This window comes from Poromitra crassiceps, assembly GCF_964638095.1.
Source record: "Poromitra crassiceps genome assembly, chromosome: 20".
In the NCBI taxonomy this organism is placed as follows: Eukaryota; Metazoa; Chordata; class Actinopteri; order Beryciformes; family Melamphaidae; genus Poromitra; species Poromitra crassiceps.
In genome coordinates this window covers 25192055-25207054 of record NC_139637.1, presented here as the reverse complement: position 1 = coordinate 25207054, position 15000 = coordinate 25192055, and the positions used below count along the sequence as shown (strand labels likewise).

The 15000-nt window shown below is 44.7% G+C and overlaps 2 protein-coding genes across 2 annotated transcripts in view; one reads left to right on the top strand and one right to left on the bottom strand.

Moving 5' to 3' along the window:
- Nucleotides 1-6799, top strand: part of LOC310795187 (ER degradation-enhancing alpha-mannosidase-like protein 2) — a 21766-nt gene extending 14967 nt beyond the window's left edge. The window contains exons 9-11 of the mRNA XM_083657241.1: nucleotides 2349-2493; nucleotides 3658-3779; nucleotides 5899-6799. Of these exons, the coding sequence (XP_083513367.1) occupies nucleotides 2349-2493; nucleotides 3658-3779; nucleotides 5899-6372 (741 nt within the window). The 3' untranslated portion in view covers nucleotides 6373-6799. The remainder of the gene's footprint in view (nucleotides 1-2348; nucleotides 2494-3657; nucleotides 3780-5898) is intronic.
- A 3181-nt stretch (nucleotides 6800-9980) lies between these two features.
- Nucleotides 9981-15000, bottom strand: part of LOC310794988 (NLR family CARD domain-containing protein 3-like) — a gene marked incomplete at its 5' end in the record, with an annotated part of 20088 nt that continues 15068 nt past the window's right edge. Inside the window, one exon of the mRNA XM_083657012.1 lies at nucleotides 9981-12593. Coding sequence (XP_083513138.1) covers nucleotides 12073-12593 — 521 coding nt within the window. The 3' untranslated portion in view covers nucleotides 9981-12072. The remainder of the gene's footprint in view (nucleotides 12594-15000) is intronic.

The following is a 15000-nucleotide window of genomic DNA, read 5'->3' as shown; positions in this document are numbered from 1 at the left end:
GAAATGATCTTGTGATAGCCTAATAAGAGCAGTATGTCAGCTTGCTGATTTCCGAAGGCAACCCCGGACACATCAAACGAAGCCAGTCTGTAAAAAGTGCTTCAACGCGACGCAGGTGAACGGATAAACATCGAACCAGCAACTATTTCTCTCAGACACGGATCCCAACTTCTTCAAAGTGCATCATCTAATCATTCGCGCACATCAAAGCAAACTACTTCCACATTTCGCTTCGTGCATTTGCTTTCTCTACATACATACAAGCGTTGAGCAGCTTGCAAGCCTCTGCCATTCTCACTGTGTGCCTGTGTCTGTCCTGTGTGGCTGCTGCTCTCGAGCAGAGAGGGGAGGGGGTAAATCGGCTGTGTTTATTACGCTGGCGGCTTGACGCTGCTCTTAAGTCAAACGAGTGTGATTTATTGTGTGACAACTGACAAGCGAACTTATTTCGAGTTTTGCCGACCCCCCAAATAACCTCCCCCCGCCCCCCAACATACAGGCAAATTCGCTGATAGATTCCCACATGCGCGAGCCGAAGTGTGAAGGGAAATGTCCGATATTGACTTACAGGTAATTTTCCGGTACGCATGTGGGAAAACGGCTATGGAGGCATGTCCTTCCTCCGGGGGGCAGCCAGGAGCAGTGTGCGGCTTTTCAGTGTAAAGCGCGCTGGTCAGGTGACGATCTTCTGCATGTTTTTAGTGGGGGTCCATACCGATGTTGTATGGAGGAACCCCCCAGGGGACAACATGCAAACTCCACACAGAAAGGCCCTTTTGATGAGATAGCCCACCTGGGCAGTAGGCACTGAGGATATGGGGGGGACACCCTCGGCACCCACAGCGTCCCAGGCAGGAATCGAACCCAGGACCTTCTAGCTGTGAGGCGACAGCGCTGTGACAAGGCACACTCACTCACACACGCATGCACGCACGCACACACACACGCACAGTTACACTAAAACCGTTTTCACACATGCGCTTTTTACCGTTAAATGACCGGCAAGCGGTCTAATGCCTTGGAGTGTGAAAGTTGTTTTCCGGTATAAGCGCGACCCCGTCATCGTGGACTTTTCACGAGTTTCTAGGTTGTCATGAGAGTGGTATGGCTGCTTCATGTGTGGGCGTGCTCCCCCCTCCCCTCTCTGCTCGCTCTCTGGCCAGAGTCCTTCAGTCCAGCCCGACAGGGACACAGACAGCGAGAATGGCAAAGGCTTGTTCTGAGAGTCTTGCAAGCCGCCCAACGCTTGTAAGCAGATGCACGAAGCGAAATGTGGAAGTATTTTGCTTACGTTGCTGACAGTGAAGGCAAGCCCGGACACATCAAACAAAGCCAGTCTGTAAAAAGTGCTTCAACGCGACGCAGGTGAACGGATAAACATCGAACCAGCCAGGCTATTTCTATCAGACAGGGATCCCAACTTCTTCAAAGATTTCAGTTCAAAGACTGGTTAGCGAATGTGAAGGATACAACATACATGCCCTCTTAAGACAAACGAGTGTGATTTATTGTGTGACAAGCGAACTTATTTCACAAATAAGCCCCCCCCGCCCCCCAACATACAGGCTATTTGACGACTATATTCACACATGCGAGCGCTCAGGTGTGAAGGGAAATTCCGGGAAATGGCCGATATTGATTTACAGGTAATTTGTAAAATTGAAAATCAGAAGAAAAAAAAATTATAATAAAAAAAATAACGAAAGAGGACCGGCCAAAATGTCCTCACTTCCTATGGTATAAAGTCAAATTGGACCTCACTGAAGCTTAATTTATACTTGTTAGAAAGTGTCGCTCAGCACATGGTCGCAGACGGAAAAAAAAGTGACGCTCATGGTGTTTCATTTATACTTCAGAAGACGTTCGCCTCGGTTCAACGGTCACGTGACACTCGAACGCTATAAGCAGCTGCAGAGGGAATGAAATGCACAGTGAAACCACCTCGGAGGCAAGATGTAACGTACTTGGCTGCAGCCGCATATAAACAGCACACAACCACACAACTCACCTCCTCTCTCTCTGGGAACAACAAGGAAGTCAAGCGCGTGCCGTCTATATAGCCAATCAGACTTGTGCGATACTATGACGTAGTCAGCGACACTAGACATCTCACCAGGTAGCAGACACTTGAAAGTGTCGAGTCAAGTCCTCATTTCTGTCGGCGACCGTTTCAAAACTGTCGGCAGATGAAGCATAAATTGGGCTTAAGGCAGCTGAACAAGAACACATAGACACATTCATGCAGAGTGCAGTGGCAGACATTGTTCCTTTCTTTCCTCGGGTTTCACTGTGTGTGTGTGTGTGTGTGTGTGTGTGTGTGTGTGTGTGTGTGTGTGTGTCTGTCTTAGTCCCTGTTGGGGAACCTGGACAGCGCAGCGAGAACCTTCCAGAACTATTACTCTGTGTGGAGGCAGTTTGGAGGCCTGCCTGAGTTCTACAGCATTCCTCAGGGATACACAGTGGATAAGAGGGAGGGATACCCACTGAGACCAGGTCAGTGCACTAGACTGACTGTACATGATGTACATTACAATACTACACAAACTCACTGACACCAGGTCAGTGCACTAGACTGACTGTACATGATGTACATTACAATACTACACAAACTCACTGACACCAGGTCAGTGCACTAGACTGACTGTACATGATGTACATTACAATACTACACAAACTCACTGACACCAGGTCAGTGCACTAGACTGACTGTACATGATGTACATTACAATACTACACAAACTCACTGACACCAGGTCAGTGCACTAGACTGACTGTACATGACGTACATCACAATACTACACAAACTCACTGACTGACTGACTGACTGACTGGATAAACCAGCTCTGCTATGAAGACAAGTGTTACTGCCTATAGAGAGCCGCAGTAACGAGTCCGGAAATCATCGATGCTAACAGCCCTGGTTCTTCACAGTTTTCACCTATGGGAGTTTTGAATGGGTTTTTGGCGCGATGCTTCTAATAATCTCTCTGAGCAACGCTGGCTTAATCAAACGCGAACCAGTGTTTAGTAATATCATCTTCACACACGAGGACCACTTTTACGAGTTTTGAAGCTTTTACGTGCCGTTAAAAGGACGACTAGCTAGCAAACGGCTAAATGAGACTACACTTTTGAGTCGATGGGGATATATACGTCAATAACGTCACCACCACGTCAGCCCGGGGTAATCAGTGCACACATCCAACAACAGTCCAGGTTGAGTGCTGACGTGATGTGGAAGCCTATGCGACAGTGTGTAGTTCTGGATTAGCTTAGCTCGAGCATTTTACTTCTAGGGCTCGCATTTACGCTACAAAACTCATGAAAGTGGTCCTCATGTGTGAAGATTATCTGACGGAACTCTGGTTCGCGTTTGATTAATCTTGCGTTGCCCAGAGACCGTATTGGAAGCATCGCGGCAAAAACCCATTCAAAAATCCCATAGACAGAAACAGTGAAGAACCAGGAAGTTCGGGACTTCCGCATTCTGCCTACAAAAATACGTCATCCCTGCGGCTCTCTATAGAGACTGGTTAACGTTCCTACCTGGCAGACAACCTGTAGCTGTGTGTGCGTGTGTGTGTGTGTGTGTGTGTGTGTGTGTGCGCGCGTGTGTGTGTGTGTGCGTGTATGTGTGTGTGTGTGTGTTTGTTACAGAGCTCATAGAGAGTGCGATGTACCTGTTCAGGGCGACAGGTGACCACACCTACCTCCAGCTGGGCCTGGATGCTCTGGAGTCCATAGAGAAGATCGCCAAGACGCCCTGTGGATACGCTAGTGTAAGTCTGCCTGTCTGACTGACTGAATATATGACTGTCTGTCTGACTTACTGACTGAATATATGACTGTCTGCCTGTGTGACTGAATATATGACTGACTGTCTGTTTGTCTGTCTGTTTGACTGACTGCCTCACAAGGTTCCTTCCCTTTTTCCTACAAAAGCTGTTTTCCCACATGCGCTTTGTACCGCTAAATGACCGGAACGTGGTCTAAAGGCTGAATTATGCTCACCCTGCCGTGAAGGGCGCGGGGGTGGAGCGAGGGGCGGGCGCGTCAAATTACGTAAATTTGTTGGGCGTGGTTATTCGCTAGCTCCAGCGGCCGCTCGCGTTGTGCCTGACTTTTTTTCTAACAGCGCGAGCTTCTCTCCAAACATGGCCGCATTCAAACCATTGAGCCCTGAACACTGAGCTGTGTTTTCGCCACATTTCTTGACCCATGTGGTAGGCTATAAACTTAGATTTGCAACTGTTCGTTTTTAGTCATTTCACCAAGTAAATGTGTTGTGTTAAGAGCATTATTGAGAGAGATTAAAAGCAGCACAGAGTAGTAGGCTATCAGGGCTGAGTAGTAAAAACGGCTTTCAGTAAAAACAAGTTTGGTGAGTCCTTCATGTGCTGATGTGCGGTCGTTTGAGAGTGAAAGCGCACTCAGTACTCCACAGCGTTTCATTGCGACTTTTCACGGGCTGTTTTCACCATTGTACAATGCACACAATACATGCTGATCACTTTCTGAGTATAATGGCATCACCCCCAGCGCGAGGTCTGCACGGTGACTCACGGAGACTCGCGGGGCCCCACCCCCACGGAGCTTTGCTCGAGCATAAGAGCACCTTAATGCCTGCATGTGTGAAAGTCGTCGTGCCGGTATAAGCGCGACCCCGTCATCGCAGAGATTTCACCAGTTTGGAGCCAGTCAGAAGAGCGGTATGCGCGATAGCGGACTCAAGTGTAGAACGGGTCCAGTCATTTCCCGCGACACTCTCATGTGCGAGGTGTACACACGTTGCTTAATGTTCCAGCGGGCATAATGTAATCATTCGCGCACATTAAAGCAAACTGGCGAAATGATCTTGTGATAATAAGAGCAGTAGCCTATGTCAGCTTCATGTGTGGGTGTGCTGATTTTCCCCTCTCCTCTCTGCTGCCTGCTCGCTGTCTGGCCACAGTCCTCCTCCTCCTTCAGTCACAGCCCGACAGGCACACAGAGAAGCAAATGCACAAAGCGAAATGTGGAAGTATTTTGCTTACGTTGCCGACAGCGAAGGCAAGCCCGGACACATCAAACGAAGCCAGTCTGTAAAAAGTGCTTCAACGCGACGCAGGTGAACGGATAAACAAGCAAACTTATTTCACCATTCTGAGTTTTGCCGACACGTCACTCCCCACCCGCTCTGCAGTGCCGCCCCGCCCCCCAACATACAGGCAATTTAGCTGCTAGATTCTCATATGCGAGAGGAGAGGTGTGAAGGGAAATGTCCGATATTGACTTACAGGTAATTTTCCGGTACGCATGTGGGAAAACGGCTAAAGATAGGTTTTGATTTCTGTTCTCTCTCCTCTCTCTTCTCCTCTCTCTTGTCTTGTTGTGTTCTCCCTCTCCTCTTCTCTCTGCTCTCTCACATTCTCTGTAAAGTCCTCTGAGACATGCCAGGTTACATATTCATTGTGCTTAGCTAGACCTAGCTAGACACATTCTCTGTAAAGTCCTCTGAGACATGCCAGGTTACATATTCATTGTGCTTAGCTAGACCTAGCTAGACACATTCTCTGTAAAGTCCTCTGAGACATGCCAGGTTACATATTCATTGTGCTTAGCTAGACCTAGCTAGACACATTCTCTGTAAAGTCCTCTGAGACATGCCAGGTTACATACTCATTGTGCTTAGCTAGACCTAGCTAGACACATTCTCTGTAAAGTCCTCTGAGACATGCCAGGTTACATATTCATTGTGCTTAGCTAGACCTAGCTAGACACATTCTCTGTAAAGTCCTCTGAGACATGCTTGTGATTGTGAATTGACTGGACTTGACATTTTTATTCTGATTGGGCAGCTATTCTGATGAAAAGGCTCCATGTAAACACAGCTATTGTCAATGTTCCTGTCCACCTCAGATTAAAGACCTGCGGGACCACCAGCTGGACAACAGGATGGAGTCCTTCTTCCTGGCCGAAACCGTCAAGTACCTCTACCTGCTCTTTGACCCCGCCCACTTCCTGCACGGCGGGGGGTCCTGGGAGGAGGGGGGGGAGGGGGGGCAGTGTGTCTTAGGGGCGGGGGGCTTCATTTTCAACACGGAGGCCCACCCACTTGACCCGGCCGCGCTCTACTGCTGCGGCCGCCACGCCCACGAGAGGCACGAGCTGAGGGACATCCTGCTCAGCCTATCACAGCAGCCCTCGGAAAGGACCGGCAGCCAATCACAGACGCCCTCCAAGCAGGCTGAGGACAATCCTCCCCCCGGCCAATCGGAGAGCATCGCCCTGAAACCTGGTGAGCGAAAGACCGCCCCCCTGCTGTCCTGCCCCGTTCAGCCTTTCAGTGCTCGACTCACGGTCCTGGGACAAGTGTTCTCTGATGATACCTGACATCATCTGGGCTCGACTCGCTGGTCTGATCTCGGTTGGTTTATGTTGTGGGTTTGTGTAGTGGGGGATCCAGTGACGAGGAGGAGCTGTGATCTTTGTGATTGTAGGAGGGAAAACAAGGAGAGGACGATGACATCACCATAGCCCCCCTCCCCCTATTTCAGCCTCTGATGTCATCACTGTCCACTCTGATGACATCACTGTCCACTCCTCACTGAGTGTTCGAGCCCACTGAGCCAATAACTGTGACCTCTGATGTCAACTCAAATGTTGCTCTGTTGTCTTTGATGCTGTAATTTAAATTAAAAGTAAAATATATTTTTTATTTATGACAAAATTTGTGGTGGTCGCTGTATGATTTCATAAGACAAGATGGAGGTTTAATGTCTTAGAGTCTACAGAGTACTTGTAATATTTCAACAGCTTATTAGTTGACATTCAACAATTCAACTCTTTAACACATTCAACAAATTATCTAAAGACGCTTTTAACTTCACAACTAGACATTCTAAATTGCCCCTAGGTTGTTGCAGTGTTTGCTGGTACAATAGAGAGGCAAAGTGGAACGTCACTTCCTGCTTCAGCACTGTACCAGAGATTTTCATCCGCCATTTATTTTCCCATAGACATTTCGTAAAATGCGTATAAAATAGAACATTTCACTCAGACCAAAACTAAAAAAAACATAGAACAAATACTTTCTTTAAACCCGCATTTTTCTTACGTTTTGGTCCCAGTGAAATGTTATGCGATCTCTCCTGTTTCTATATATATCTGTACCGTTTGGTTTGAACCAGTAAAACTATTTTTATACGCATTTTATGAAATGTCTATGGGAAAATAAATGGTGGATGAAAATCTCTGGTACAGAAGCTGAAGCAGGAAGTAGGTGGTCACTTTGCCTCTCTAGAGCTGACAGGAAATAAGCAAGGTTTCAAAGTGTTCCCTAGCAACACAAATCTATGAAAACTGTCTATAGAGTAAATGTGACAATTCATGAACATACCTACATCTCTACCACATCTACAGACAAACAGTTGAATTGTTAAGTTTTGAGCCTAAATCTCCACTTTCCACGCGCATGTGTCGGAGGAAAACATGTAGAAACATCACTGACACAACTGATGACCTGCAAGTGTGGACAGACCTGTAAGCTTCCAGACTGTTCCTGCCTTGCCAACAAACTAAAGTGCACAGAAATGTGCAAGCTACAAACCTGCAGCCATCACAGAGCGGAGGAGGATGTAGAAGTTGCTGTGACCCTGGATGACTATGATGATACTGATGATGATGATGAATCAAACAGAATATGAAAACTGTTTAATATTATAATTTGTGATGGTGGTGATGATAAAGATCATTGGTTAAATAAGTGATTGAAAGTTAGAATTCTTGGTTTTTTGTTCTGTTCAAATAAATTGACAAGATTGTCTCCTTCGTTGGATCAACGGTTGGTGTCAGTGAGGGTTAACTGTGACTAAGATACCACTTGTCAAAGTTTATCAAGTTGAAATATCATCTAAAGGTACAGACCTTTGCAAAATACAAAACTAGGATTTGCCACCGTGGGTGGTACCAATTAGTGAAAATTCTGGCCCGGGCCCATCTTCTACTTTAAGGCCCACAATCAGCCTTCATGGTGGGATAATATGGGAAGATTATACATTTCCTCAATTGTTACAGTCCTGTGAGTATTTCAGGTTTTGTTATTTGTGTCAGTGATGTTCCTACATGTCACAATGCTCAAATAAAGACTATAGTTTAGGTGGAAATTGTGGGAAAATGAATGTTGTTGATACTTTGAAGACCTCTACATTTATTAGACAGACTCACAACTGGGCTTAAATGAAAGCTATGAGTCTACACTTAAAAAATAGACCAAACATGCCTTCATAAAACATGAGTAAAGGTCCTGACAATGAGCCTAAAGTAGGATATGCACCAGTGCCTAGATACCAATTTATTGTAGGTGGTGGTTAACTTCATGTGCTGATAACACATGAAGCTAGCACTTAGCAAAAGTTATCTTACCAAAATATAATCTATGGACATGTACCTTTTCAAAAAATGTGACTAGAATTTGCCACCTTGAGTGATACCAATAAGTGAAATGTTGGGCTTTGTCCCATGGACTATATATACGGCTCCCTATCTGCATTCAAGGTGTGTACGGCAAGCCACAGGTACCACCTGCTACATTATAATCATATAGAAACATCTCTGGGAATTATGTCTTCCATCCCGAGAGGCTATTAGCCTACCAGAGTGTCTCCTGACCAATCCAGGAGGCTTGGCAATACTATTTGGACCGCTTGATTTGTGGCTGTGTGAACACAAACGAACCAAGGCACAAATGCAACAATTGTATTAATTAAGTACCTGAATCAGAACAAAGCAAACGACCCAGAGGTGTGAATACACCCTTAAGCTACATGTGGTACTGCTCCTGGCCTGCCCCTCGGAGGAAAGGACATGCCTGGATGGGTTAAATGCAGAGGACACTTTTCACCGGCCACCGTCAGCATGAGTGTGTTGTGGCCGCATGCATGTGTTGTGGTGTTCGTGTGACAATAAAAGACGGGCTTGTCCCGTTACAAGAGAGAATCAGAACAAAGCAAACGACCCAGAGGTGTGAATACACCCTTAAACTACATGTGGTACTGTTATGGGGTCTTGGGGAATAGAGTCCTTGTTGCTCGGTTAAATAAAACTATTATACTTCTATACAGTCATAGCTCAGTTACAAGTTACACAGTTAATTGATGTTACTTTCCAGTTATAGGGACATAGCCCTTGAGTTATACAGTCTTCTGTCTTATTGGAAAAAAGGAAGATGTATTGATATGTGGTTCTATATGATGCCTATGGAGGGCGCTCTAGACTGTGTACTTAAGAATGTGTTCCAGGAAGTAAAGTTGCTTTGAATGAATCGTCTGGTGTGTGCAGTCACTTCAAAACACCTCTAATAACTAACATTTCATGAACATTTCATTTTCACATGTTTGAAAAGGGGATTGATGCTCTACTACTAATGACTGACATGAATTTTGCATTTTCTTTCTTTCTTTTTCTCTCAAAAAATGCAACTGCCCCCTCAGTTTCAATGGACATGACACTTCTGACCTTAACTATTGTATCAGTGAAATTACTGAGTTTTGTTAAAACAGGTAACATTTGTGTTGTATCAACAGTAAATGCTATTTTAGGGCAAAACACTACACTTTACCAAAATGAGGAAAGGAAACTATTTCCACACAATTGTATGCATTTGAATATGTAACATGAAGCCAGAACATACATGAAGACTATTTTGATGGTAGTGTTTTAATTGATCACACCAGTGTGTAGTTGATGCTGTGTAACACATCAACATATCATAGCTGTGTGTTTTGTTTTGGTGGAAATAATCCATTTTGAGAAGAGAGAACATGGTGTTGTGTCACTTTATAAGAGATTTGTGGAGTTTTGACAAACTCTTTTCAGTTTAGAGTTTTGACAAACTGAGCCTGTTATTGGAAATGTGTTTAAACGTTTGGAGAAAAACTGTAAAGACACAACACATGTAGACATTTTCAACACGTTTAATTCCTCAATGTAAAGCAGTAAAATAAATTGAAACTGAGTGAACAAATAATTGTAATTTAAAATAATATATGATAAAGAACGTAGAATACAGTAAAAAATAATTTCCATGTATCCAATGAAGAACAGTTTGTACATAAGAAAGACATGAGTTTATGTTGCCTCAGCATCCTGTCTGTGCTCTGACTCAGACCAGAGATTCTGCTCAACATCACAGCAGCAACAAGCCTCCTCCATGACCCTTCTCTCTCTCTGTGTCTCTCTCTCTGTGTGTCTCTCTCTCTCTCTCTCTCTCTCTCTCTCTCTCTCTGTGTGTCTCTCTCTCTCTCTCTCTCTCTCTCTCTGTGTGTCTCTCTCTATCTCTCTCTCTCTATGTGTCTCTATCTCTCTCTCTGTGTCTCTCTATCTCTGTATCTCTATCTCTCTGTGTCTCTATCTCTGTGTGTGTGTGTGTGTGTGTGTGTGTGTGTGTGTGTGTGTGTGTGTGTGTGTGTCTCTCTGTGTCTCCCTCTAACTCAAATTTTTCAAATTCAAATAGCTTTATTGTCATGAATGTCATAACAACAATATTGCCAAAGCATCAAGAAACAATCACATTCAACATTACCATCACTCCTCATGAATAATACAATAATACAGTAATACAATGCAATAATAATCATAATACACATTAATTATGAAACATTGAGATTGATACACATCAGTGTGTGTAGGTCACTCACTGTCCCTCAGGTTGTGGCATGTTGAGACATATTGGACAGACAGATGAGCCCTGTCTCCTTCTCTTAGGACTACTTTTAATTTGGAGCTCATTCAGTTCTTTGAAGTCTGGAATTACAGAGTTGAACTTATTGAAGTAAATATTCCTTGTTTCTTCAAAGGTTTTACATTGTAGCAGGAAGTGCATCTCTGTTGAGCTCACCTGTCAAACACTGATCACATGTTCTCTCTCTCTATCTCTCTGTGTCTCTATCGCTCTGTGTGTCTCTCTATCCATCTATCTCTCTATCTGTCTATCCATCTATCTATAGGTTAGCATAAGGTGCAGCCAGTGACATGTGAAGGGAGTTTTTAGACACACACACACAAACCTGCATGTGTGCGTTCACGTTCACCACTGGAGTCAATGCAGGGAGCTGAGAATTGAGGCTTTGTGTTCAGATTAGTTTGTGTCAGAATTCTAGAGGCAGCTTTTCACTTCTAGCTGCTTCCTGTCATGTGATCTAAACATATGGACGAGCTTTTCTATGTCTTGACTTGTCATAACTGTCGTGTGTGTGTGTGTGTGTGTGTGTGTGTGTGTGTGTGTGTGTGTGTGTGTGTGTGTGTGTGTGTGATCCTGTACAGAGTGAAGCATCATGTCAGCAGCTGTGTTTGGTCTCAGTGTTTCTCTCTCTCTCCTCTATCTGACAGTTTCTCTCTCCTCTATCTGACAGTTTCTCTCTCCCTCCTCTATCTGACAGTTTCTCTCTCTCTCCTCTATCTGACAGTTTCTCTCTCTCTCCTCTATCTGACAGTTTCTCTCTCTCCTCTATCTGACAGTTTCTCTCTCCCTCCTCTATCTGACAGTTTCTCCCTCCTCTATCTGACAGTTTCTCTCTCCCTCCTCTATCTGACAGTTTCTCTCTCCCTCCTCTATCTGACAGTTTCTCTCTCCCTCCTCTATCTAACAGTTTCTCTCTCACTCCTCTATCTGACAGTTTCTCTCTCTCTCCTCTATCTGACAGTTTCTCTCTCTCTCCTCTATCTGACAGTTTCTCTCTCTCTCCTCTATCTGACAGTTTCTCTCTCTCTCCTCTATCTGACAGTTTCTCTCTCCCTCCTCTATCTGACAGTTTCTCTCTCTCTCCTCTATCTGACAGGTTCTCTCTCTCTCCTCTATCTGACAGTTTCTCTCTCCCTCTATCTGACAGTTTCTCTCTCACTCCTCTATCTGACAGTTTCTCTCTCTCCTCTATCTGACAGTTTCTCTCTCTCTCCTCTATCTGACAGTTTCTCTCTCTCCTCTATCTGACAGTTTCTCTCTCTCTCCTCTATCTGACAGTTTCTCTCTCTCTCCTCTATCTGACAGTTTCTCTCTCACTCCTCTATCTGACAGTTTCTCTCTCACTCCTCTATCTAACACAGAGACACTGAGGCACCATCAGACCAGAGCCTAAACCCAGGGTAGAGTTTTTCAGTGAAGGTTGAGTAGAAGGTGTGGATGTGAGTCAGTGTGTCAGAGGAAACTGTGTAGAAGGACAGAGAACCAGCAGGCCAGTCAAGATACACTGCGACTCTGTTAGAGCGAGAGGAGGAGAGACGTATGTCTGTGCGTCTGTTATTGTGCCAGGCAGTGTAACTATCATCATAGCAGCTCAGACTCCAGGACTTTGCATTCCCTCCAAGCCTGCTGTCATCACCCCGTCCTCTCCTGCTGATTCCTCTGTAAGTCACTCCTATATAAACCTTTCCTTTCCTCTTCACCTCCCAATAACAGCGACCAGTCAGACCATCTCTACACAGCAGCTGATCCCAGTAGTCAAATCTCTCTGTGTGAGGATCAGGATGCTTCTCTCCATACGTCACCTTTCTGTTGTCTTCAGACAGGAGGAGGAGTCTGCCTGCTGTGTTTGGATCCAGTGTGAGTTCACAGGCATCTGATGAGACAACAAGACTCAATACAGCAGCAGCTTCTCATCTAAAACACCTGGGCTGTGTTTCACAATAACAATCATTCTTAGTGGTTATGAAGATATTTTACAAGTGATTTTAAGAAATGGTTGATTGTAGGTTTTTACCACATTCATGCTCACATAAATAAACCTTTTGTCAAAACCTTAAAAACAGACCAAATAAAGTGTTGTGCTGCAGGAAACTCTGACAGGTTCCATTTAAAAACTAAAGACAATGAGACACAGAAACACAACAGATGAACATTGTTTGATGTGAAACACAATATTGAGCCAGACTGGAACACAAGTCACTGTTATTAAGCTGTTACCAACTTATTCACACACACACACACACACACACACACACACACACACACACACACACACACACACACACACACACACACACACACACACACACACACACACACACAGCTGATTAGGAGATGCACAGCAGGTGCGCAGGGAGCCAAGAGAGACGCTGCACGCGACACGAGACAACGGAGCTGCAGCCACACGAGCACGAGCCACGACAGAGGAAAGACGCCAGCGTGGGAGGAGCTTACTGCCATCTGCAGACCAAGGGGCAAACCCGCCCCCTTTTCCCTGAAGACGCGGAAGTCTTTATTTAAGCTGTAATTCCTCAAATGGCCACTTGAGGCCGGGCTCAGTAGTCCCGTTGTTCCTGTTTAAATGCCCCACTTCTAACTGTAATTAAACATATTACAGCCCGGGCCTCAACACGGTTTTGGTCTATATAGCTGATTTCACCTTTTCATAACATGTGTGGGGGGGTGATATATTTGGGAACTTTCCCGTTTACATTTGATAAGGGTTTAAAGTTATGCATAATTGAAGGCGTGCAGAGTGAGTGAGCGCTGCTCTGCTGGAGAAGAGCCTGGTGACGCGAGGTTAGCTCTGCTGCCACAGCACAGCACAGCCTGTTTGCTCCACGGCCATCACGGTCCACGGGCACCACAGAGCTGCACCGCAAGTTATCTGGACTGCTGACCCGAACCACCAACCGTTGATAATTACAGTACGGGTCCGAGGGATTTGAAACAAAGCGTTCTGGGCACAACTGGTCGTGACATCAATCTGTACCAGATGGCCGATGTCTATTTGGAGATTTTTAAGGAAGGGTAGGCTACTGTGGCTAAAGGCTAATTGTCTGACCTGGTGGTCGCGTTTGTGGTGTTGCGGTCTTTTTGTCAATATTATACAGTAAATATGTTTTCTTGCGATGCAGTTGGTTGTATTAACCGTACCTCAAAGAAAGGTGGTTTCCACTTTTTTCGGTGAGTGAATGAAGTCGGTGGTCACTGCTAACGTTGTACCATGGACTGTATACATTCTGTGCTAATAATGCTAGCATGCTAACATCCTTTTCACACACACACTGAATATACCGAAATGCTAGATTTGATCATGGACTTAACGCTAATGTTAATCAAAAACGGCCGCACTCATAATGGTAAGGTGTGTTTGACCTAATTGAAATATTAACGTTAATGCCCTCACATTTCAGCGTGGTTACAGATAAACCTGATAAACCTATTTAACGCTAGCTAGCTACATGTGAATGTCATGACCTAGTGAGCGTATACTATACTGTATATTATACATAATCCAGATGTAACCTAGCTATAGCTAGACGTTAAGAGGTTAGCGTGAATGCGACTGAGAACTGACATTACTGGCTTGATATCATATTCCAGATGCAACCTAGCTAGATAAGCTCCACACTGCACAATCAAATGTATCAAGCCTTGATATCATATTCCAGATCCAACCTAGCTAGCTAGATGTTAAGAGGTAGGAATATACCGAAATGCTAGACTTGATCGTGGACTTAATGTTAATCAAAAACGGCCACACTCATAACGTTAAGGTGTGTTTGACCTAGCTAGAAATATTAACGTTAATGCACTCGCATTTCAGCGTGGTTACAGAAGTAGCTGACGCTAGCTAGCTACAGTAGATTTTTGGAGGCTATAGCGTTAACGTGAATGACATTCACGTTAACGCCTAGTGAGCGTAGTGTTATACTGTATATTATACATAATCCAGATCATATTCCAGATGCAACCTAGCTAGATGTTAAGATCCACACTGCTGTATGAGTATCAAGCCTTGATATCATATTCCAACGTGAATTCAGCTGAGGGATTCGCTCCAGAACGAGACTGTTGCATTCAATATTTGTACACGTTACTGTGCAGTAGTTAGTGCAGGCTAGTTAATTGTTGGAAGTAAGGTTTTTGAATTATAAAAGGCTCACAGCACATGTTGTTTCTGACTTGGATTGATTAATCAAAATGTTCAAAATCTTTACTACTGTACTGTCCATTAATAGTGACATCAGGTGACAAGCTGAAATGTCAATTCTTAT